Source organism: Centrocercus urophasianus, unplaced genomic scaffold, assembly GCF_019232065.1.
Source record: "Centrocercus urophasianus isolate 14NV4802_14NV808 unplaced genomic scaffold, USGS_Curo_1.0 seq_18, whole genome shotgun sequence".
NCBI classification, from domain to species: domain Eukaryota; kingdom Metazoa; phylum Chordata; class Aves; order Galliformes; family Phasianidae; genus Centrocercus; species Centrocercus urophasianus.
Window position 1 is genome coordinate 680,593 of NW_024884733.1, and position 24,111 is coordinate 704,703.

General features: G+C 38.0%; 1 protein-coding gene across 8 annotated transcripts in view; it reads left to right on the forward strand.

The window, feature by feature from the left end:
• Positions 1–23,764, forward strand: part of PLA2G4A (phospholipase A2 group IVA) — a 107,421-nt gene extending 83,657 nt beyond the window's left edge. For 5 of the 8 annotated variants that reach the window (XM_042819315.1, XM_042819314.1, XM_042819312.1 and 2 more), the window contains 10 exons: positions 185–407; positions 2,619–2,733; positions 5,269–5,406; positions 5,737–5,829; positions 8,034–8,105; positions 10,254–10,496; positions 16,565–16,749; positions 19,154–19,349; positions 19,548–19,705; positions 21,184–23,760. In XM_042819315.1, the coding sequence (XP_042675249.1) occupies positions 185–407; positions 2,619–2,733; positions 5,269–5,406; positions 5,737–5,829; positions 8,034–8,105; positions 10,254–10,496; positions 16,565–16,749; positions 19,154–19,349; positions 19,548–19,705; positions 21,184–21,315 (1,555 nt within the window). In that variant the 3' untranslated portion in view covers positions 21,316–23,760. Of the gene's footprint in view, positions 1–184; positions 408–2,618; positions 2,734–5,268; positions 5,407–5,736; positions 5,830–8,033; positions 8,106–10,253; positions 10,497–16,564; positions 16,750–19,153; positions 19,350–19,547; positions 19,706–21,183 lie in introns of all 8 variants that reach the window. The other 3 variants (XM_042819318.1, XM_042819310.1, XM_042819316.1) reach the window with 3 other exon arrangements.
• The last annotated feature ends 347 nt before the right edge of the window (positions 23,765–24,111 follow it).

Consider the following 24,111-nt stretch of genomic DNA (forward strand, 5'->3'; position numbering starts at 1 on the left):
AGAATTTTACATTGTAAATACCATGGAAGTGTTTGTTGAGTACTTGCTTGTGTGTTTCCACTTACAACAAATTCTGTAGCTTTCTATACTTTGGAAAAAAAAAAAAAAAAAAGATTTACAGTGAGTAAAGTAATCAGCAAGTGAACAAGGCTTTGGCACTGAGAGAGCCTATTTTCCATTGCAGGTACATGTCAACTTTGTATTCACACCCGGATTTTCCAGAAAAAGGACCAAAGGAGATTAATCAAGAATTGATGAACTCCGTCAGTCACAACCCGCTTCTGCTGCTCACTCCTCAGAAAGTCAAACGCTACATTGAAGCACTGTGGAATAAAAAAAGCTCAGGGCAGCCAGTCACCTTTACTGATATCTTTGGAATGCTTATAGGTGAAACGCTTATTCATAATGTGAGTGCATTTTTTTAATGAATATTAAAGCTGTGAAACTACTGCTTGTTTGATCTGTTGCTGTTTTGTTTTGTTTGTTTGTTTGTTTTAAATTACCTTGATAAGTTTTTGCAAAGCGTATTTAGCAATAGGAATATTCGAAGTGACTGCTGAACAGATACTGGATAAGAAGCTTGTAAAATGCTTTCTGTGCTCTGGGGTATGTTTGGAATGGTTCTCGTTTCATTAAGAGCTAGGAGAACATACATTCATGTGCAGTGAAAATGAACTCAAGTGCTGGATAATTGCAGCATGCTCTTAGCGTGCATATCATCCATAGAAGTTGCTGCTCGAGCATTTTCAACAAACAGTTATGCAATGTTGCAACATCTTTACACACGTTCTGCTAGGAGAGAAGCAGCAGTTACTTAACAAAATATTATTTTCAATGTGAAAGACCAGATCCACATCTCTAATACTAATTGTTTTTCTGAGAAGTGACACAATAGCAGTGTTTCATACTGTTGTATTTTATTATTGACAAATCCTATTTGACTGAATCAGTCACAGACTTCAAGTTGAAATGAGTCAAGTAAGCAGAATTGAATTTGATCTTATCGTAAGATTGAAATGTGTTAATAGATTCGCAGACTTTTTAATGCACATGTTCATTTCATAAGTACACATGTTAGTTTTAAACATTAAAATACTGAAAAACAGGCAACACAGAAAGGAATGTTGATGATCCTGTGAGGCTGGTTAGAAGTCCCTGTATGCTAAGGAGTTAAGCAAATGCACAGATGTTTAGCTGAAATCTGAACCTGACGCTGTCAGTAAGTAAAGAATATAAAGCTCTTGGTTTTCTGCAGGTATCAAGTCCTTGTCCTATCTTCGTTCTTTTCTTGACTGCAGTCTCGGTATGGGGGAGATGCAGGGCCCTTAGTTAGCCTCTTAGTGGTCCGTTTGCTTCTCCTAGCTTTTCCTGAGTTCCTAGGAGCAGCACAGACTGAAAAACATTACATGATTGTTAGTGGCTGTTCTGAATGAGAGGTTTTTCCTTTAATGGTTTGCAGTATCAGCAGGGAAGAACCTGCATTGACCAACAGTACTGTTTCCTTTGTGATTGTGTTATCTTGGATTCTGCATAGACTGCAGTGAAAGTAAAGCCTTCTATTTATTTCCAAGGAATCTACAACAGATACAAAGAGCACAGTGGCACTGTTTGACAGAGAAAATTCTCAGCTACAAAACACTCTTTTTCAGCATGTCACCACTATTACTTGTGCATCTTTACCAGTGATGAAGTGATGCCTCTGTGTCACAATGGTAAAAGTCTGCATGGCTGTCTGGAACATGACTTGTCTTTCACATCTCTGTCACCACCACCTCACTGTGCTCACATTCACTGATTGGCCTCCTTAAACGTTCACAAGCGTCAGTGAATGTCAGCGGATGCCATTTTTTTCTGCATGGAGGCTTTCAGTTCCACTTCTTTCCTTCATGCATACATCCATGTCAGGCACTATTCTATCAGACTGCCCCTGTGCTGCCAGCTGTCACACAGCAACAACATGTAACAGGATTTTGGTGTGAAGGTACAACCTCTTTTGCCATCCCACCAACATCTGCATCTGATGTGATGGACCAACAGCATAACATAGGAGGCATTATTTTCTGAGTAGCTCTCATATAACTCATGCTTGTATCATCTTTCTATCAACTCTTTGCCCATCCCTTTCCTCCTGACTTATCAAGTCTTTGAAAGGGTGGATAACAGCAGGACAAGGGGGAATGGTTTTAAATTGAGGGAGGGAAGATGTAGGTTGGAAGTCAGGGGGAAGTTCTTTACAGAGAGAGCGGGGAGGTGCTGGAACAGCTGCCCAGAGAGGCTGTGGACGCCCCGTCCATCCCTGGAGGTGTTCAAGGCCAGCTTGGACGGGGCCCTGGGCAGCCTGGTCTGGTATGAAATGTGGAGGTTGGTGGCCCTGCATGTGGCAGGGGGGTTGGAGATTCATCATCCTTGAGGTCCCTTCCAACTTGGGCTGTTCTGTGATTCTGTGTGATTCTGAGTTGTACAGATAAAAGACATTCAACCAAATTGTTTCCTTTTACAATTTCTTCTGTTTTATTGGAATTATTTTGTCCATTTTCGAGAGAAATTGAGTAGTCTCCAAAAGTATCAGCAGGCTGTCACAGGATCTCTTTGGATGTAACTTCTTTCTTTTCACACAGAGAATGGACACCACTCTGAGTGACATGAAGGAGAAAGTCAATGAAGCACAGTGTGCTCTTCCACTCTTTACATGTCTCCACGTCAAACCAGATGTCTCAGAGCTTATGTTTGCAGGTATGTTTTCAATCTGTCCGCGTAATCATTTGTAACCAGGAATGAGAAGTGCATGAGTAAAAAAAGGAAAAGCCTGTTTGGTTTTTTTTTCTAACTTCTGAGAATAATTGTGTCGTGTTACTTGAATGCACTTCATTTTCCTTGTGGCAAGGACTAGGTAAGAACCTGCCATTTTATTAAACATTCTTTTGAATTTATCAGGAATTCACAGTGCTATGAACTGACTACAGAGAGTTCTCGTTTAAAACAAGAATAGGAACCTGTGATAAAGAATGTACCAAAGCAAAACATAATCATAACAGTTCTGACTGTTAGGAGAGATGTTGACGAAATAGACATGTTTGTGCTCAGTGGCTGCTGGGAATCTGACAGTAGAATCTGCAAGGATCAGTGAGCACGTCCTTAGGTGTGTACTTGGTTGCTGGGGTCAGTATGTGGACGCAGTCTATCAGAGCAAAGCAGCTTTGAGAAGAGATGTTGAATACTTCTATTCCTTATGGCATAGCCCGGAGCTGAGGTTTTGCTTGTCTTGTAAGGTGCATCTTTTCCTGTCCCTATTACCAAGTAAATCAGAAAGACAAATAGAGTGTATTTTAGATCAACTGCATAGACATAGGTGAGATCTTTCATGTTGTTTCAGAGTTGAGATACATTAGTTACATCAGGTAAGGTTCCTTGGAGGAGTGATGGTGCAAGATTTCCTGCAGCTGATAATTGCCCTCATGCCCCAGGCTCTGCATGCTTTCCCAGAACTCCTGACCCTGGCAGCGCTGGCTGTACCCAGAACTGCAGTAATCGCTGTAACTGAACATAATTACAGTGATCTAGTTGAAGACTGCTTCTTAAATTACTTTTTATTACTTTTTTTTTTAATTAAGCTGTCTTCCTAAATGATAAAAAGATACTGATATCCAGTGATATCCAGAGAGGAGTGGAGGACTTCTGACATTGGTACATTTTGGAACAAGCCACAGATGAGGAACTAACCCACTTGACAGGGAAACTCCTAGAAACACCTAAGTGTTTCTCATGGTATCAGGTTCCATTCTCACTCTCTGTCTTTCAGTGTGAGACTTCTCTCTTGGGACACCGATTTGAGTGGCTGTTGTCTCAGGGAGCTTCAGGAATGGCAGTAGAAGCTAAGGTTTTAAGACAGTTGCCTTATTTCTGTGAATAGAGTATGTTTTCAGAAATCATCATTAGTGTAAATAGAAAAATGAAAGCAGACAATCACAGATTTAAGTTAATTCTAATTCTAACTTGTTTCTCTACCAGCATGATTCTGAAATACGTACCTTCCAAAGCTTGTTGGTGACATGAAAGGCAAATAGCTTTAAGTTCCTGGACTGGATCTTTAAAGGAATTTCCTTTTGTTCTAATAACTGAAAATTTATTTGTGGTGGTTTATTTGGAAAGTAGGATGCTTGACTCATGTAGTTAAGCATTGCCCCACGAAACGAAACTCATAGCAGTCATGATTAAATCTTTCCATTTGGGGACAGATGGTTAACTTTCCTCTTACTGTTTCAAATGAAACATTGAATACCTGCATGAGTGGATAGCATCCTGTGATCTGTGGGGATTTCTGAAAACTCTTTCTTTTGACTTTTTGCTTCAGGGTTGTTTCTAATCTATAATTACATGAGTGACCAAATTGATCACTACTAAAAATCTCCAAGATAAAGCAGATGACTAAAGTAGTGAAAATGTAAGGTATTTTTTATTTACTTTTGCTCAAAGATGAAGGAAATTCTCTAATAGAAACAGTTCCACTTGTACAAAAACAATAGTTCAAAATCAACTAAAATACATTTTCTAGAGACATAAGCTGTAGAATGTAAATCACTTCTGGAATTTTCTTCTGAGGTCAGAAAATGCTCTGGAATATTTTGCTTTGTGTTTGAATGAATCTTTGTCAAGTTAGTGTATATATCAAAAAAATATTAACATAGTTTGATACTAGTAACTTTCTGAAGTGCCTCTCGGCTTTGACTTATCTTGTTGCGTTTCTAAGAAAACATTTTTGGTGTAACCTTAATGCCTCTGCTATAATCCTTCACAACATCACACTCTTTCTTGCCATGTTAAATAATTTTTCTTTTGCCTTTGTTGCTGTCATCCACAATTTGGATAGCATATTTGATGGGATCACAGTGAAGGAAAAGAAACCTGGAACTAAGATCCATATTGGTGCTTTATGTAACAAGGAATCATATGGGACTGAGAGATGAAAACAAGATGACATTTTGTGTTTGCTGTTTTTTTCCTTTCGTTCTTCCAACCTTATATTTCTCCTCCAAATATTGCTGTAATAAGAGGGAATGGAAATGGCAATTCTTCCTTTGCTGTGACGTAAGGCTGTTCTTCATTTGCAAACAAAATGTTCAAATCTGCACGATGTAAGAGACATTACTGGTGGTTCAGAGCCAATTTAATTCATATTTGTTGCCTTGGATGGGAGCCTCAGCATTTATGTGTGAACATCCTCTGTTTCTATTCAGATTGAGATTGTGATGCAAATTTCTTATTTTGCAGACTGGGTGGAATTCAGTCCGTATGAAATCGGTATGGCAAAGTATGGCACTTTTATGTCTCCTGATTTGTTTGGAAGCAAATTTTTTATGGGAACAGTGGTGAAGAAATACAGTGAAAATCCTTTGCATTTCTTGATGGGTAAGTACGTGATGGAAGGAAACTTGAAACTAATTTTAATAGTTCATTAACAGATGCTTATAAAAACAAGCACAAAATATGGGAAGCAAGAAGTACCATTGTAGTTGGTGAGAAGACAAACATTTGGAAGATTTCACAGGTGTGGATTGTCATTTCCTAGCTTTGGGTTTCTGGTAAATCTCGGTTTGACATAATGTGTTCCATAATCACAAGTCTGTTCGGAATGAAAGCAACTACTTAAATATTGTAGTATGTGGTTGGCTTTTGTTTTTATTATTTCTTTTTTCTTCTTCTACCAGCCTCCATTCATTTTTTGTTTTCACTTTACAGGTGTCTGGGGCAGCGCGTTTTCTATATTATTTAACAGAGTGCTCGGTGTCTCCAATTCTCAAAACAAAGGTCCCACCATGGAAGAAGAACTAGGTAACTTTCGTAAATAATTATACCATTAAGCAGAACAGTTCCTAACAAGATTCAGTGGACTCTCTGAAGAAAGATGGCGCATTGTTGGTAGTGACTGTAAGGATGTGTAATGCAAGCAGTTTGAACTGCTGACATTGCTGGATCCTAGAGAGGGTAGGGAAAGAAAACTAGAACTTTTCTTACTTTCACTTTCTTTTCTGATCAGTGTCAGATGAACATCACATGCATATGTCTACCTAATATTTTCATAGAGGTGTAAGATTCTACCACTCTTCTGCTAGTTTTTACAGATTGAAAGATGACAAGTGCTGTATAGTTGCTTTTATAATCTCTTGACATAGTGCTGCATTACTCTAGAAATTAGTTGAGTAAACATAAGTTTTATCATTTCTGAATTGTTAGATTACTTATTTCTAATCACAAATCAGCTGCTGGTTTCTGATCCTTCACTTAATAATTTGGTGATTCTGTTTCCATTCCTAATGTACATATGGCAAAATAAGCGTAACAAAAGAATTGTAGTTTGCTTGGGTTAGACTGCTATTTGAGAATGCTGTTGATAAGGAAACAGCTTTTTAACACTTTTTTTCCTATTAAGAAGGCATTACAGGGAAATTTATCTAAAGCAATAGACAGATCATTTTTTTTAGAATGAAGTTGAAGATGATTAAAAACCAAATCCTTAAGCCCCTCAGCTGTATCTCTCTTCTAATAGATGTTACTTAGCTATTTGATACTGTACTTCTTTATGGAAGAAAATGGGACCTGTGCCTTCAGGTTCATATACCTCGCACATATCATGAGCGTTAACAACCAAGGAGGGTGTCTGTTAATGAATTTGCTACTAGAAGGGTTTATGTAATTGCTTATGATGTTGAGATACTGATTGTTATCTCCTACCACTGGCTAACATCTGTATTTATTTCACATGTAATTTAAAAAGTGTACTCTAAGATGTTAAAATACTGGTTAGAGGAGAACCACAATCTGTTACCAGAGCTGCAGATGTCCCAGTACCTCAGTACCTCTAGAGTGTATGGCAAAATGCCAGCAGGCATCAGAAGAGCCACGGTTGTACAGAGAATCTGTTAGTCATACTTAGCAGCAGCAAACAAGCACTTTTTCTTAAGGTTTGCTTTACAGAGATGATGTAATGTCCTAAAACTGGATATGTTATTTTTGTTATCTTCCTTTTTAATCACTGATATTGAATTTTCAACTGTTTTGTGTGACGTGGCTTTAGAATTTGTACATGTTTGTCTTTGGTATGTGTGTTGTATTTTATTGGCGTTTTTTGGATAGTGATTGAGGATCCCTGAGTATTAGAAAGTATTTAAGGAAAAATCCATGATGACGAGAGCTCTTTTGTTTTGTTATGTGATTTTATATAGCTACATATATCTTCAGAAAAAAGCAACAATGGTAGTCATCTGTATTTGTTATTCTTTACAGAGATTAATAAAGCTGTATTTTTTTTTTACAGTTGGCATTATGGTAAATCTCTCTCCAGTCTATATACTTACAGGAAATAGATTTTAACCTTGAGGTAAAATAACAGAGTGATATTACCATTGCTTTAATATGGCATATGGTGGAAATGACAACCTAAAATATGAATGTACCATCATAGAATATTATGATAGAATATTCCAAGTTGGAAGTGACCCCCACAGATCACAGAGTTCAGTCATTGGCTTCACAGAGGACCACCCAAAACCCAAACTCTACTTCTGAGAGCAGTGTCCCAGTGCTCTCTGAGCTGCAGCAGTGTTCCTCTGTTTGAATATTAGCAGTGGATTAAGAGATCTCCTGTTGTCTTCCTAGTTTGCTAGGAGTTACTGAGACAATTGAAGCTATACATCTGAATTTTACTTCAGCTGAATGTGTCAAATGTGATGCAACAGCAGATAGTGTGTACTGCTTTAGGTTTTCCTTTTGTTGTTGTTTTTTTTTTTTTTCTTTTTTCCAACCTTTTGGTTAATCTGCTTATTTCAGGAGCTTGGCAAAAATTGCAAGCTAACGGCAATGTATTCTGATCAGATTCTGAACATAGAGATGTCCACAACAGATTAAATTTCTTAGCTGTGTTCTCTATTATGAAAAATATCACAGTTTTATGCCTCAAATTGGTTTGAAATTCTTAGCTATCCTTAAGCTACAGTTAAGCTGTAGTAGTTCAAAGTAATTTTGTATTTCTTTAACAGAAAATATTAGACTAAAGCACCTTGTAAGTAATGACAGCTCAGACAGTGAAGATGAATCACAGCATCCAAAAGGTAAGGAAATCAACACATTTTATTTCATACTTTACTTTCTTCATCAGCTTTCTTGTAACATATTCAAATTTAAAGGATGTTGTCAAATCCCATTTTCCTTAGTCTTATCAGCCTCTTGCAAGTGATAACAATGATAAAACTTAACTATTTAGCAGAAGGGTTTTAAAGGAGCCAGTGGCTCAGGAAAACAAAGATGTCTTGATCAAAAGCCCTGAGAAAGCCTTTGGCTTGACCTTGTGTCTCCTGCTCAGGTCAGTGAGTAAATGACTCTCTTGCATGCCTTCAGTCTTAGCATCCACCCACCAAGGCTTCACAGTGATTTGCACTTTCACGTACATCCAAAAATCAGACTCTCTGAGCCAGTGATCTCCTGAAGTTCAGCAAGCAATGGAGCTCAGAGGCGTGCTTGAATTGTTATCAGCATAGCAAACTAGTACTACTCATTGTTATGAAGGGCTCCTTATCAAATATTTACTTGTGAATGGTTTACTTTGTGTTTCCAGTGTTCATAGATATCTTCCAGCACCTGTACAAACAATATCTGGTACAGGAAATTCCTAGTGGTTGGCGTAGTGCTTTAAACAGTGCCCAAATCCAGTTTCCCAGAACAGGCACAACCACATGCGGTAAGAAAAGATCCTACTGAAAAAATTCAGGCATCTGAACCACCTGAGGATGTGTGAGATTTCAGTCCAGGATCCGGTCTTATCCTAATAACATTTTCTGTACATGATGATACAGGGATAATAGTGATTTTCATCTGAAGAATTCAGTTATTTTTTTAACAACTTAGGCAAGAATGGGAATGTGGCTCCGTGTGCTCGTTTGTAATTTTAAAGTCTGCAGGAAGAAAAGAAAACCTTGTGAAATCTTGAGCCTTTGATTGGGTCATTAGCTGAGCTGAATGATTGCTTCTTCATTTCCCTTATGTGTAAAATAACAGGGAAGGGTGATATCACTTTTTATGCTGCAGATTTCCTGTTTAAGTACTAGAAGCTCTTATTTAAGCCAGCAAGAAACACTACATTTTTTTCACAGTTTGTAGCCATAGTGGAGGACAACCTACAGATCTGTGCTGTGTGCACTTGCTCATCTTCTATAGGATATTTTTCTATGGATATTGGACCTCAGAACTCCGTAGTGTTTGATGTTTGTTATCTCTCTTCTTGTTTAAAGAGCCTGAGCTTGAGTGATCTCAATGTACAAAGCAATGGAAAAGCTGTGTTATGGCAGGTTATAAATGGTCACACCAGTCCAAGTCATTTTAGCATTTATAACATCTAGTTGTAGATATTTAAGACTGGACATTTCATTGTACTTCTTAAGTAAAATTAAATATTGATTATTGTCTCTAGTGAACTTATCTTTTTTCAGATATTTTAGAATTTCTGTGTGATAGCATTCTCATTTATGCAGATATCACAGAATTTATATCTGATATCTACAACTTTATGCATACTTCCGTATCCACTGTGACTGTGAGGAATACATCTAACTCTGAGATTGTCTGCAGTTAAGTAAAATGGAAATGACCTCTATTTGAGCAGACCACCCAGAGCCAGTATAAATACTGTATCTCCACCTGAGAAAGGTGGACAAACCTTGGTATTTTCCAGTGGCACAGTAAAGGGATGTGCTCAGGAGAACCAAACAAAGATTTTATGAAGATTCAGAGGCCTAGCTCTGGTTCCTTAAGGAAAGCTGGATTTCTAGCAGTCAGCAAAGGATGAAAGAGGTATCAATATACATCCAGATGAATTTGAGTCTACAGTATACAGATATTGGTGACTCAAGTTTCTCACCTGAGTCTAGGACAGATAAAGTCATATTTTTCTTGCCTTTGCCATCCAGACTAGCTAAAATACAGCTCAGGTCATCTAACATAGTCCCAGCACGTTTTCCTGTTGGATATATCCACACTGCTATAGTGCAAATGAGAACATTCGCTGGCTTGTAAAGGTGACAGGATGATTTCTATCCATTCTCTCCATAAGCTCCTTCATTCAGTCTGTGGCTCTTTGAAAGAAGGCAGTGGCCTAGTTCTGCTTATTTTAATTGGTATTTTATTTCAAAAGACCCAGAAATTTTGGATTAATACTTCACATGTTAATTAGCTTACCACTGAATTTTTTCCTTTGTCCTCTAAAGGCACTGAAAATTCAGAGGCAAATGAAGAGTATCAGAACAGCAGCCAAGAAAGCTGGGTGCAGCGAATGCTGATGGCTTTGGTGGGTGATAGTGCCCTTTTCAATACCAGGGAAGGACGTGCTGGGAAAGTGCACAACTTCATGCTGGGATTGAACCTCAACAGCTGTTACCCACTGTCTCCTCTGGCAGACCTCCTGACTCAGGAATCTGTGGAAGAAGATGAACTTGATGCAGCCGTTGCAGGTTAGTTTGCAGAAAGCCTGTGTTGCTGCATATTCATTGATTAAACTGTGTTCTTCAATATGGTAACATTTACTCAAACTACAGGGCTTACAACTGCTCTTGAACAAAGGTGGGACAACATTTCTCTATAAGCAGTCATGAGTACTGACCAGCACCGAAGGTTGTCAGATGACTGGGAGTCACAAAAGGCACTGCACAACAGTTTTGCCTGCCACCTACTTCCTGAATCCCCTGACAAGCTCTGCAGCACAACTGCTACCATTTTGGCTTTGTTTTCAAGGAGATGCTGACAGAGGGGATCAAGCCATTTTTGTGTGTGGCACTCTTCATTAAGGCTGCTTCTTACTCACTTGGGCTGCTCCAAGGGATGGTCTGTGTTCTTTTCACAGGCTAAGCCTTTGGATGGAAGGAGAACCTCTCCTTATCCTTCTACAGCTTTTCTGTAGCTTCTGACACTTTTGTTTTCCTCTGACAATCCTGTGGAGGCAGTGCACTTCTTTAGTTGAACATCCTTGCCTTCCTGACTCCATGTTCCTCCCAGTGTGACTGATCTGTCAGACGCATCTGCATTTCACAGTCTCAGGGGTTGGAAGGGACCATAAGAGATCGCTGAGTCCAAACCCCTTGCGAAAGCAGGCACCCTACAATAGGTGGCACAGGTCAGCATCCAGATGGGGCTTGAATAGAAGGGGCTTCATAGAAGGAGACTCCACAACCTCTCTGGGCAACTTGTTCCAGTGCTCCGTCACTGCAAAGAAGTTTGTCTGCATGTTAGTACAGATCTTTCAAGTTCAAGTTTTAGGCCATTACTCCTTGTCCTATTGCTACATACCACTGAGAAGAGCCTGGCCTCATCCGTTTTCCTCCCACCTCCCTTTAGATATTTATTAATGTTCATCTGATCCCACCTCTCCCCCCTCCAAACTTGTTTTCCCCTTGCTAAACAGACCCTGGTCTTTCAGAATTTCCTCACACAGGAGATGCTTCAGGCCCTTCATCATCTTTGTGGTCCTCCACTGGACTCCTTGTTGGAGGTCCCTGTCTATTTTGTACAGGGGAGCCCATGGTCTGTGTGGCCTCACCAGGATAGAGCAGAGGGGGAGGATCACCTCCTTCAACCTGCTGGCCACGCTCTTTTTAATGCATTGCAGGACAGCATTGGCCTTCTTGGCCCCCAGGGCACACTGCTGGCTCATGGCCAACCTGTTGTCCAGCAGGACATCCAGACCCTTCTCCTGAGCTCCTCTCCAGCAGGTCAGCCCCCAACCTGTACTGATACATGCAGTTATTCCTGCCCAGGTACAAGACTCTACACTTGCTCTTATTAAACCTCATCAGGGTCCTTCTATACCCAATTTCATCTTGTCATAAGCAGGAAGCAAGCATGCTGGTGGCAAACTTGAATTTAAGAAAAAAATCAATTTGCAGAAGTTGTTCAGTGCCTTTCCCCACCCCTCTGCATGAACTGCATGGTGAATAGGACAGTAGGTGTAGAGAATTAGGTATCACATTTAATTAGCATTTGAAAGACTTCCTATTGGCAGTGTTAATTACGCTCTGCTCAGTGAAATCCTCTGAATTTCTGAGTTTTCTTTTGTCTCTGGTGCACTTTTTTTCTTGCTTAGTAGACAACAGAGCGCTGCGTTATGGATGTGGTTTTCCCTATAGAGAAGTTAAGTCACAGTCAAGATACAGTGCGGAGTTTCTGTGGTACAAACTGCAATGCTTGTAGATTATTATTGACATCTTTCAAGTCAAGGAGCTGCCATTCTCTGTTCCTTCCATGTTCTTGTGTGGCAGCACAGCACTGTCAACCATCCCATGTTATAACAGTCACTTCAGTCCCTATTTTCTATCCAGAGGAAATAGATTGTCTCAGTCAGTCATTAGGCAATAGTAAATACCAGATGTCGTTTAAAAGCTTAAGGAGCAGGCGCTGTCTAATGTGTATTTGTTAATGTAACAAATCCCTTTGAGTGGTTGTATAGTAATTTCCATCTGGACTCCACTTTCTAAATATTACTACCATCTCAGAGGTGTTTACAACTGGGTAATCTTAATATTTATAGTGGTTCTAAAAGAGGCAGGAAAGCGGGTAGTAAACTTACGGTTGGAAAAAGTGACAGTTGATGAGAATTTTGCATAATTAAGACACATGGATAATCTTCAATATCAACTATCAGCTTCCTGGATTTTAATTTCAGTTGAAGTAAAATGCAGGCTTGACAGAATGAGTCTGTTTCTTCGAGGCAATTACTTGACTGTCTGTCACCTGAAAATTCTTGGGCTAAAATGTGTGGTGGAAGTTTGCTATAGCTGCAAGTTTTTAGTGTTTTTTGGGAGCCCAGGCTCATAAACCTAAATTAACAACTAAAAATCTAACATCTGTGAATGGCTCCAGTGTAGCCAGGAGTAATAAAAAGCCAAAACAAAGCACAAAATGTCAGCAGTTAATCTAAAAATTAATCATTCAGTAATGCAGAACGTATCCACTTTTTAATGCTGCTGGTGAATTTTGCTAATAGCTGTAAGAACCTGGGAATCCAGAGGAATAGATAGAAAAGAAACTTAGGAATAAATTTGAACCATGTATTACCATGGCACTGGTTGCATTTAAGCACTGCATATTTATTCCTATCAGTAAGAATTTTCCTAGCAGCTTGAGTACAGAGAAGTCTGGATTTCTTAAACTTCGCTTTTATTAACCCCAAACAGAAAAGTAAATGAATCAAAATGTGTATGAACAGAAAAGTAAATGAATCAAGAAGTAATGTTTTACATCTCCAGCCTTTCACAGACTCATGCTCTGGGAGTTCAGCATGGGTGTGCAGTCTGCTTAGAAAGAAACACTCCTACAGACCAGATTCTGTTCTTGTGACAATCAGTGGGATTACTGCTGCCTAAGTCAGTGGGCCAGCATCTAACTCCTTAAGCACTGAAGCAGAGAGTGTACATGACAAAACTGCTCTTGCAGTGGGCTCATTAAGAGTTATAAATTGGTGAAAATGCCAGTCTAGCACCTGTATTTGAACTGTATTGTGATTTTGTTTTTTTTCATGTGTGTGCTCTACTTTGTGAATTCTGTCTCTTTGGTGATTACATCCCCAGCTTATATAATGAAAATACTTGGCATCATTTTGCTGCGGATTCCATTTGTACTGAGAGTTTTCTTAACTGACTACAAATATGCTTCAAAGTTTACATTTCTTGAGCAGTTTCATTGTGAATTCAGAGTTGTTTTATTTCTGTGCCTTAATATTACAACACACCAAAATTCCTTGAGAAAATGCCATATGAATAACAATAGGGGAAAAAAAAAAAAACTTACAATTTCCACTTCCTTACTTATAATCTCCACTTCCTTGCTTCATTATTTATGGAAACTCTGCTATAGTAAATGCACGTCAATAGCGAATGCCCTTTTCATCCTCCTTACTTTCATTGAAGCTGCCATCTGTGACAAAGTTTGGTCGCTAGAGCACAGTATTTTTTTATTTCCAAGCAGCTCTTGTTTATTTCCAAGCTGGCTGTGTATCCGATTGCTGCAGACCAGGCAAGCATTTCGTGCTTCTCTCTGTTGGCTGTTCCATGACCTGAAAGCTTCTCTTCATACAGATACATCTTTCAGAAGAGCAGTCTGCCTGATCTGAAAATTCACATCCTAGGCTCTCAAAGCATAAATATTATTTCAGCCTTCACTCTGGTTCATAATGGTGGGCTGACGTAGTGGGGCTACTGGAGTACGTGGTGTGATAGTCCTGGGAGCGCGTGTTGTAAAATATAAATGGAATAAAGGTTTCTTATCCAGCCCTTTAAAATAACTGCAGCATAGGGTATAAAGTAAGCAGTGCTTCATTCAGCATGGTTCAGTCTGGCTGCTTGTCTTACCTCACTGGTTCTACTGCTGGCCTCCATCTCCATCATGTAAATCCAACCAAACTACATGCTGAGTCTGCCCTTAAGTTCAGGACGTTAAAATAACTACTGGATAATCTTCACTGCGTTTTTAATTCTGGACACACAGCATGGACGTAGGTTATGTTTTGGAACTTTTCTTCTCAGTTCAAAAACTAGATTTACTTCTAAAAGATACTGTGATAAAAAAAAAAAAAAAGCTCTAAAATTGAATTTCTCCTGTTATTACAGGAGTCCATGAATAATGATAACAATCCGTGTGGTCGTTATAAATTCAGTGATGATGTTACAATGCTTTATCCTATTAAGTATCTTAAAAATTACGTTATGATAAGTTGGAAAATAGTATCCCGAACACTGTCTCCATAGAGCTGTCTTGTTTTTGGTAGGGGATTTATGTATGCAGTAGCATAAAAAAATACAGGAGGTGGTACAAACTTAATTTAAAAGATCACCGTTAACTTGATTTGGCTTCAAACTCAAGTTTTATTAAAAAAAAATCTAATACAAAACTTGACCAAAGATGTTTTTTCAATTTTTGGGAATTCTAGCAAGAACAAAGGTTTAAAATGAATAATTTTAGATTGTTTGAAATACAGTCTTCAAAAAAGGAGAGGGAGATCAGAACTGTTTTAATTGTGCTAGAGGTGTGTGTAGTAAGTGTGTCTTTTCAATGGCAAATATTGGATCATAAGTAATTTGATAAATTCTAATATAATTTCATTGATTTATGCTGATTAACAGGTATGAAATATACCTGTTTTTCAAATAAGTCTCTTATTCAGCTCTTTAGCACCAAGCAGTAATTTGAAGATGTTTTTTATAGGAATCAGAGCAAATATGAGGAAACTGGTGAGTCATTTTTTTAATCATTTTTTATCCAACTGCAGTTTAGGGAATAATAATAACAGAACTAAAAAAATATTATAAATGTTTTGCTGCTCATAGCAATATTTTTTTCTCATGGATCTTGAAATGAAGAAAGAAGTTTGTTCTTTCAAACTGGAATTTGAATCAGATTTGATCTTTTTTTCACGTTAAAATATTTTTCTTTCAGATAATTTCTACCACTAATAGGTAGATGATTGTAAATTTAGTCATACAAGAAATAGTTGCAGCATTCTATTCAGCATTACTTAGATTACACTGCCCTCTATAGATATTGTAATTTGTTTTTAGTTAAAAAGCTAAACCATGAATCAGAAATACTTTTAAAATCTGGAGCTAGAAATAATTGTCAGGAGCAAATTTTTACCTACTTACAGGGATGGTTTAACAGTATCCAGAGGATTGGATAGCACAAAAACACCCGCCAAAACTCACTTGGTTTTCCTGAGTGGCACCCAGAGAATATTGGGATTGAAAGGAAAACATCATTTTCCTCAGCCTTCCATTTGGACATCGATGGAATGACTTGACTCAGAAGGAATCTTAAATTAGGTTGTCTAGTTTGAAAACATTAGGCGTAGGAACTATTTTATAATGACAGTAAGTAGCTAATTCTGTCCACTGCTTAATTTCAGATGTGAATATGGGTTACAGTAATGAGGTCATGAGGTTTGGAGTGGGTTGAGAAGCAAGTTGTTTGACTTGTTATCCTGAGCAGTCAGGAACAGACAGAGACAAGCAGTGCCCCAGAGCAGATCCACTTTGAAGCTCTGTGGGCAAATTCCAGTTATTTGGGTGAAGAGGAGCTGGAAAGAACAGAAGGTTTAGGTGAGAAACTTGGGGAGAAGCTAGGCAGGAATTGTAGGGCATGGGATATACTTTAGGATTCTATCTTGGCATCCCACAAACACTTTCCTTTGTGTCTTGTGTTGTTGGGTTAAAGGATAAAGCTAGTAAGGCCAGGGATAAAGCTGGGCATCTGTCCTCACCAGTTACACCTTGAGCCACTTCTGCTTCTGCCTTGAGGCAGGGAGTTGCTGCACATGACCTATTGGGACCATCCCACCTGTTTCTTTTTCTGCTTCTCTAGTTGATGAGATTTAAGGTGATATATGTGTTCTTTTAATGATTAGCTGGAATACTGAGCATTTTAAAGTTTCTAGATTCTTCATTACTTGGGGAAACATTAAAAACTCCATCAAAATTGCAGTTTTTAATTGATTGATGTGTTCCTGTTTTGTTTTGTTTTCATTTGTTCTGCATAGATCCTGATGAGTTTGAGAGGATATATGAGCCACTAGATGTGAAGAGCAAAAAGATTCACATTGTGGACAGTGGTCTTACATTTAACCTTCCATATCCACTTATCCTAAGACCTCAAAGAGGAGTTGATCTCATCATCTCTTTCGATTTTTCAGCAAGGCCAAGTGATTCCAGTCCGCCTTTCAAAGTAAGTAAGATAGGGTATTCTCTTATTTGCATTAATAAATTTAAGTTAAATTTTATTTTTCTAGTTGAACTGGTTGCTCACTTAACGCTGGCAATTCTGTCTGTCTGCAGCATTAAAGCAATTTGTTTCCAAACCAAGGCAGAATATTCCACTCTGCCTCAGTTCCTGTTTACATGACTTACACAAGACAAGTGACACAAAGTAGAAGAATGTAATTTGCATCTCTGCAAACCACTATTTAGAGTAGTAGCTGTGTTGCTTTTTATGAAAGTCTTGCTGTCATGCTGAATTGCTGATTTTATATCAGTAGTTAAAAGTTAAGTTTACTGTTGTGCTTTTAGATCTGTACAGCTGTTCTCTTCTGTGATGCAAACTAATGTTTTTCTGTCATCGCCTTGTCAAAACAGGTTTTCACTCAGCTACTCTGGTATTGCTAAATGTATAACATTTTGTAAATGAAACTAACTGTTCATTTTCATCTCTCTAGGATAATCCCTGTGCTGTTTTAAGTAGTATGCCTAAATGTGTTCATGCCAAAGCAAAAACCACAGAAAAGTACAGATTAAATACAGAATAAATACACCTGCTTACTTTCTTTAGCAGGTGTAGAAAGCATGGCTGTTAGGCCACACAGTCTGTACAAGTTCTGCATCCAGACAGCTGCAGCTGATCAAAAAAGGTTAATGTTGAATGATTTGATAGCTGATAAAGAAACAGCAGCACTTCATAGTCTATTGTGAGGGTCTTAAAGAATAGGGAACATTTATTTGAAACCCGAGTGAATTTTAATAAATAAGTTTTAAGGAAACCAAGAAAGCATGCTAATTGAGGAACACCTGGTGTTCTTTGTTAGTGTACAGGCAATTTTTAATTAGAACAAAGAAAGAGCTTTTTTTTTCCTTCTGACTATCAAGGAACGAAACCTCAGAACAACGTTAAGATCACAGTTTTCAAATGCAAAGAAAAGCAAAAGGACTAGAAAAGAATAACTTCATAATCTCCAGGTGTCTTGGGGGATGCTGGAAAGAGTAGAACTCTGAGAGGAACTGGAGTAGTGCCAGGACCTTTCATTTTGATTCAATCCCAGAATCGTCTTTCTTCCTCTAAGTATTTATTCATTTAAAAATTTCTTTCCTAATTTGTCATGACTACCTTCCATATCAGCTGGATTTACTGATACAATTCTGTCATCTCCTCTGAAACATTTATTACACTCTTTTTTATGTTCTGCACATGGGGCCTACGTAGAAGGCTCTACGTAGTTGTTTCTATTACTTTTCCTATGCATTGAGCCTTCTATCTCAATCCGTTGCAGTTTTCTGTGCCGTTTTGGTGAACATATCTGGATGGTGTCCTGAAAGTTTTTCTATAAACTCTAAGTTTGAAAAGGTGAACTCATTTTACAAAAGAAAGGACAGTGAGAAAATTAAATGATGCCTTGGGATTTTAGTGGTAAATGGTAAAGCTGCTGTTGAAGGGAATGATTCATTTGTTCCTGAAGCACCAATATGTGTATAATAAAAATAGTGATGTACCTCTAGCTAATGCGCATAGAGCCCACCACATAGAGGCAGAGGTTGCATGATAATGGCCTAAAGGACAGGAACAGGTTTTGTTTACTGGCTGTGCACAGTGCTATGAAGAGTAGATGTCAGTTTAACAGTTGGGCTTGTTCTGTCTATGGTAGCGCTCTGATACGCTTTTAGTACTCTACCACATTGGAAAATCAGCCAGCTGAAGTCAGTGGCTCCACACTTGTTTTATTGTTTTATCATTTTATACCCACTGTCTCTTAATCTCTTGTGTATCCAAAACATTTGCTCCAAGAAAGGTCCTATTTCATTTAAAACCAAGACTGAATATGTTGATTCTCCTTCCCCTCCCTTTCACACACCCTCGTTAAATGCTTTTGAGTCATTATTTGCAAATTATTTTGTTTACTGACTTGTTAGAAGGAAAAAAAGACTGTTTTCTAGACTCTTTTGCTTAGCATGCTTTCAAATGCTCCCGTGTTGTGATGTGACTGGGAACATAACAATGCGTGGACTTGTGTTTATTAACTCTCACTGGTTTCCATAGTGCTGATACTCAGTTTGCAAGTAAAATTACAAATGTTTTTTTCCTACCTGTCAACTCTGTAAATTCAAATGAAGATTTATTTGACAGACCAATTCTTTCCTTCCTGTGAATCATCCCAGGTGATGAGGATTGGGCAGACTGAGTTAGCTGCTCGGTTTGCTGTACTGGGTCTTCTGTACAAAGATCAGCTTGATTAGTTCTTCTGCAGTAAAGAAGTATGAGTTAATAAAATTGCTTCTAGAACTGACATCTGGTTGAACTGCATCCTTCTAAAGAAAAATCCTACTTTTCAATGAGTGCTTATATGCATCTTGTTTCTTTTCAGGAAATTTTACTTGCTGAAAAATGGGCCAAAATGAACAAGCTTCCTTTCCCAAAAATAGATCCAAATGTTTTTGATCGAGAGGGCTTGAAGGAGTGCTATGTTTTTAAACCAAAGGATACCTCTTCAGAGAAGGATTGCCCAACTATAATCCATTTTGTACTGGCAAACATCAACTTCCGGAAGTACAAAGCTCCAGGTGAGCAAATTGTTTGGGATGCTGTATCTAGCTGTTCCTTTAAAAATGTTTCATGGCGAAGTGATTAGAGGCCAGAAATTTTTTTGTCTTTGAAGTGTCTGTTATGTTTAGGACTGTTATGATTAGGACTTCCAAAAAACCCTTAAAAAGTAAGATGGTAAGTCTTAGATTGTGTTTGTGTTTTGCTTTTGTATGCAGGTCTTCCAAGAGAGACAAAGGAAGAGAAGGACTTTGCTGACTTTGACATTTTTGATGATCCTAATACACCATTCTCTACCTTCAACTTCCAGTATCCCAATGAGGCTTTCAAGAGGCTTCATGATTTAATGGAGTTCAACACCCTCAATAACTTAGATGTATGTATGCCAGTGTTGAAGGGTCTTAAACTATCTAGATAGTTAAAAGAGGGGAACAGATGATCTAAGTAAAGCCCTTTATCAGCTATACTGATGGTACAGAGGTTTTATTTCAGTATTTACCTGATAATTTTGAAGTACAAGGTGCTTCCTCTATTTAGTTGTGCCCCTTGTTTTCTCAAAATTGAGGCTGGATCAAAGCCATTTATAGCCAGTGGGGGCTGGATTAAGCTCACGATAGGCTCTATATGAGCTTATGTAGAAGTGCGCTGATGATGGGTGCACACACAACAAACTGTGGTATGATTGACTTGTGTCCTTCCAGCATGGGAAGGAATGTAGAGAATCAGGTCACTGTAGGTAATACAGTGACTGGAATTACATGAAGAAAGTTGGATGGGAAGCATAGGGAGAACAGGACGAGTAGAATTTGGTCTTCTCACCTGACCTCTATTTCTGATGTTCTGTAATACCAATTTTATAGGAAGCATTACCGTATACGATCCTCTCTCCATATACTGCGAGGCAAATATGCTGCTGAAAAGGTCAGGAGGTGCTGCCAAGCAGATAAAAAAGAGTCTACTTTCAGGGCTAGGAAGATGGACTGAATATCATGACTTTCTTCCAAATAGTACTAAAGAGTAGTCTTGTGTTTCCTGCAGCGCTTGAACCTGTGCTTGTCAGGACCTGTTTCCATTCATGTTCCATTCTACTTTGGTTTCTGTGATGTTTTTGTCATTTGAAGATCAAAAGCTCTGCAGGGTAACTAAGCAAAGGTGATTGTGTAGGATATGCACTATTATGTTCAGGTTTTTTTACCCAGGCCTTTACGTATGATGTTTTTCTAAAAAAAAAAAGAAAAAAGGGGACATGAAACTTCTTTTGTAAAGAGATTTCTTCACCCATTAACTTCACAACAATTAATTATGCTTTTTAATTGATATTAACTGTAACATGGGACCATGACTGATAACCCAGTTCCCACATTATCTGTAGAGTAGCTTTCTATACTCACAGATGTATCATCTGTGGTAAAGAAAGGATTATTTTTTTTCAGTGCAGTAAGCAGACCTTGCTACGTTGGGACCAAGAAAGCAAAAACGAGGGTGTAATCCTTCAAGATAATCATGATTTAATGCATTATTTAACTGTGAATTTTTGCATTGTTTTGATTTACCCTTCAGTGTTGTTTTGGAACTCGCTTCAGATGGTTTATGTTCCTAAGTGACTTCTTTGACATTGGTGGTATGCTATCATAGCTTTATCTATAAATTACATTTCAGTCAGTCTGTTATGAAGTAAAGAAATTGAACTCATAATGATACTCAGCAATCACTTTGTTGAATTTTGGAGCAGAGGTGGAATTAAGAGTAACAGACATTAAGATCTGAAGGGTTTTTTTCTATGAATTTTATCAATTAGTAAATCATTGAAACTTAGTTACTTTCCTGAATGACATGTTGTTAAATGTTTTCCAGGTGATCAAGCAGGCTATGATGGAAAGCATTGAATACAGAAAGGAAAATCCATCTCGCTGCTCTGTGTCACTTAGCAGTGTTGAAGCAAGGAGATTCTTTAACAAGAACAATCTTAACAACAACCACACGTAGAGAATGTGCCATAGGTCTGCTGCTTCAAGAAACTGATTCTATCTTTATAACTGGATTCAGAAAGACATTATGAGAGCAACACTTCTCTCGAGAAAAAGAGCTGTGCTCAACTCCTGAAAACATTTTCTTGTGAATTTTCAATATTATTTTGTATTTCCTTTTTTTTTTTTAACATTTAAAGCATTTCAGTATATTGATATTCGTATTTTGAAAGCTATGTACGTATGTTGGTATGGCTATAAAGTCACTGAGTTTATTGTCTTTATTTTTTATCTTAGGAAAGTGTAAACACTGGTCTCTCTTAGTAGGACAATTGTCTCATTTTTAATTGATATCAACTGGCATCTCCTGAAATGTGAGGTGGAATTAGAAACAACAGAATAAAAGTTTACTAGCAGAGATAATGCAGATGAGTTCCTTACCATGGACCCTGATTCCATTCAGATTGCATCAGTGAGATTTCCTTCAGCTTTACTTTAGAAAGTCAATAATTACTAATACTGTTCAGTGCACTTCTCTTGAATGTAACTCACTTGACTGCTTGTTATTGCTGTTAAGATTGGTTTCTTGTACTGGAAGGGGTTTTGCTTACCCATAACCATTGGATGTACTGACCTAGCCAAAACTCCGTCATCAAGCTATGTTTCATGTGTTGCTTTTCTTGACTGAGTGGCAAACAGCAAATGTTTGGTAACAAATGCCTGTCAAAAAAAGCGAGATCTGTACAACTTTGAGATTATAAGTAGGGTGTTCAGCTGGTTATTAATCTTAGTAGAGCTTTCGTAATGGTTATTTGAAAGGATCTGCTCTTGAATCTTTGAGTCGCATATGTGTTCACAAAAATCAAAGTCTGCTTGACTGACACTTAAGAATACATACATCCATCAAGGACAGGAAAAAATAAAGCCAGCTTTTTACATTTCCTTTTTCTCTCTTGTTCCACAAAATCACAGTGCTTGAGGTTTTTTTAGCTGGTAGCACCTGTATGTTAGGTAGTTTTCAGTTCACAAATTTCTACACAAATTGTTTCCAGATAAATTAAAATGATTTTGCATGTCATGATTAAAAGCATAACATTTCTGCAAAGGAACAGTGGCAGTGTTTACTAGGGATAAATAAAATATTCCTAGGTAAGAATGTGAAGTAGTTAATCTGCTAAGGGTTGTGTTTTGAAGTCTATTTTTAGTACTTCCGATAATGAAAGACTGCAAGTTAGATACAGGTTATTTGAGTACCATCTGAAAAAGTGATGAAAGTCTTCATAGTAAATGTAGTTAAGAAGTAAATATAGAGAAAAATATAGTCACACTTGAAAGACTTCCAGCCTCCTTTGAAATAATGTAATCAGCTTGTATATAACATAGAAAAGAGCAGAAGGAGCTGATGGGGCCACTGGTGGCACACATGGGAGCAAGAAGCAAGAGCTGCACATTTGAGAAGTGCTTGTCTGGCTTCTCTTTGCATCTCTTTAATTTCACGGGATTAACACTCAGCAGGTGTACCTGGCAGTCCCAGCAATTTTTTGTCAGCTGTTCTCTTGTGGAGTTTGGAGAAGGCGACAGGGACTGAACAGTGTGGCTAAAGGTGGACTTACTGTCTCTGAAGTTCAGTGAAGAGCATAAAAAAGATATTTGTAGAGATTTGGACAAAAACCGTCCTCAGCTATGCTGTGAGTTGCTTGACCGTCAGCAGATGGAGAAGAAAAGCACACTTTAGGAATTTCACTGCAGTGAAAACAAGGCACGTAATTGAAGTTGTTTGCAGGAGTGTGGTCAGAGGGCACGAGTATTTCCTTGCAAGAGTTTTAAGGGAGGTTTTGGTCTCAAGATTTCTGTTGACTCTAACAGACCCCCTTATCAGTCTGAGGGGGCCTTCAGTATCCTAGCAGACACAGAGGCAGTCATCACAAGGAATAACATCACTTTGAGTAAAGACTATTTGAAGCAGGTCTGATCTTGTTTGATAGTTTTCTGACAGAACAACTTTTACAGTAACTGCTCATTTATCAAAATTTGTGCTAATTCAGTGACTACTCATTTTATTGTGAATAGCTTAGATATTTTTTAATTGCTAAAATTTCTAAGCCTATGAGAAGGAAAGTAATTATAATATGTAATAGGTACTGCATCATCTCTCCTTAAATCTGCGTGCGATGCTTGGTGATTAATAACACTTTCTGCATTGATTAATAGGTTTCGTTTCTGTTTGAATTAATGCATGTTTAAAATCAAGAACAAAAATAAAAGTAACTTATCTTAGTGCTGCATAATTTAAACATTTTTTCCAATAAATTTTGCAGTACAGGAAGAAACTGGTACCATGATTTTATTGTAATTTTTTCTTTGTATTTTTTTTTCCTTCTGCTAACATGAGTGTTTTTATATTTTTTACCTTATAGTATGTACTTTCTCTGTTTTATGGCAGTGTTTTATCATGCGTTATACAGTTTATGTTATTGCAGTGTTATCAGACAAAAAGAAACACTTACTGTACTTGGCGCCTGCTGTGTTTACTTTGATCATTTATGTGGTGCTTTCACTTTATTTTTTTGGTGAAGGTTATGGAACACCTCTGTATCTGGAAGCTCTCAGGATAGCTTACATGGAAGACATTCAAGGCTTTGCTTGTTAAGTCTTTCTTTTCAGTTATGTTAAAAACACAACTTCCTCAAGCAGCCCCATGTGTGAAAACAGCATTTCAGTCATTTTCCTACTGTTGTGTTCTGCTACCACCACATTACTGGATAGTTTGTGCTGCTGTGTGCACATCTGATTGCAGCGTGGATTTGCGTGCTGC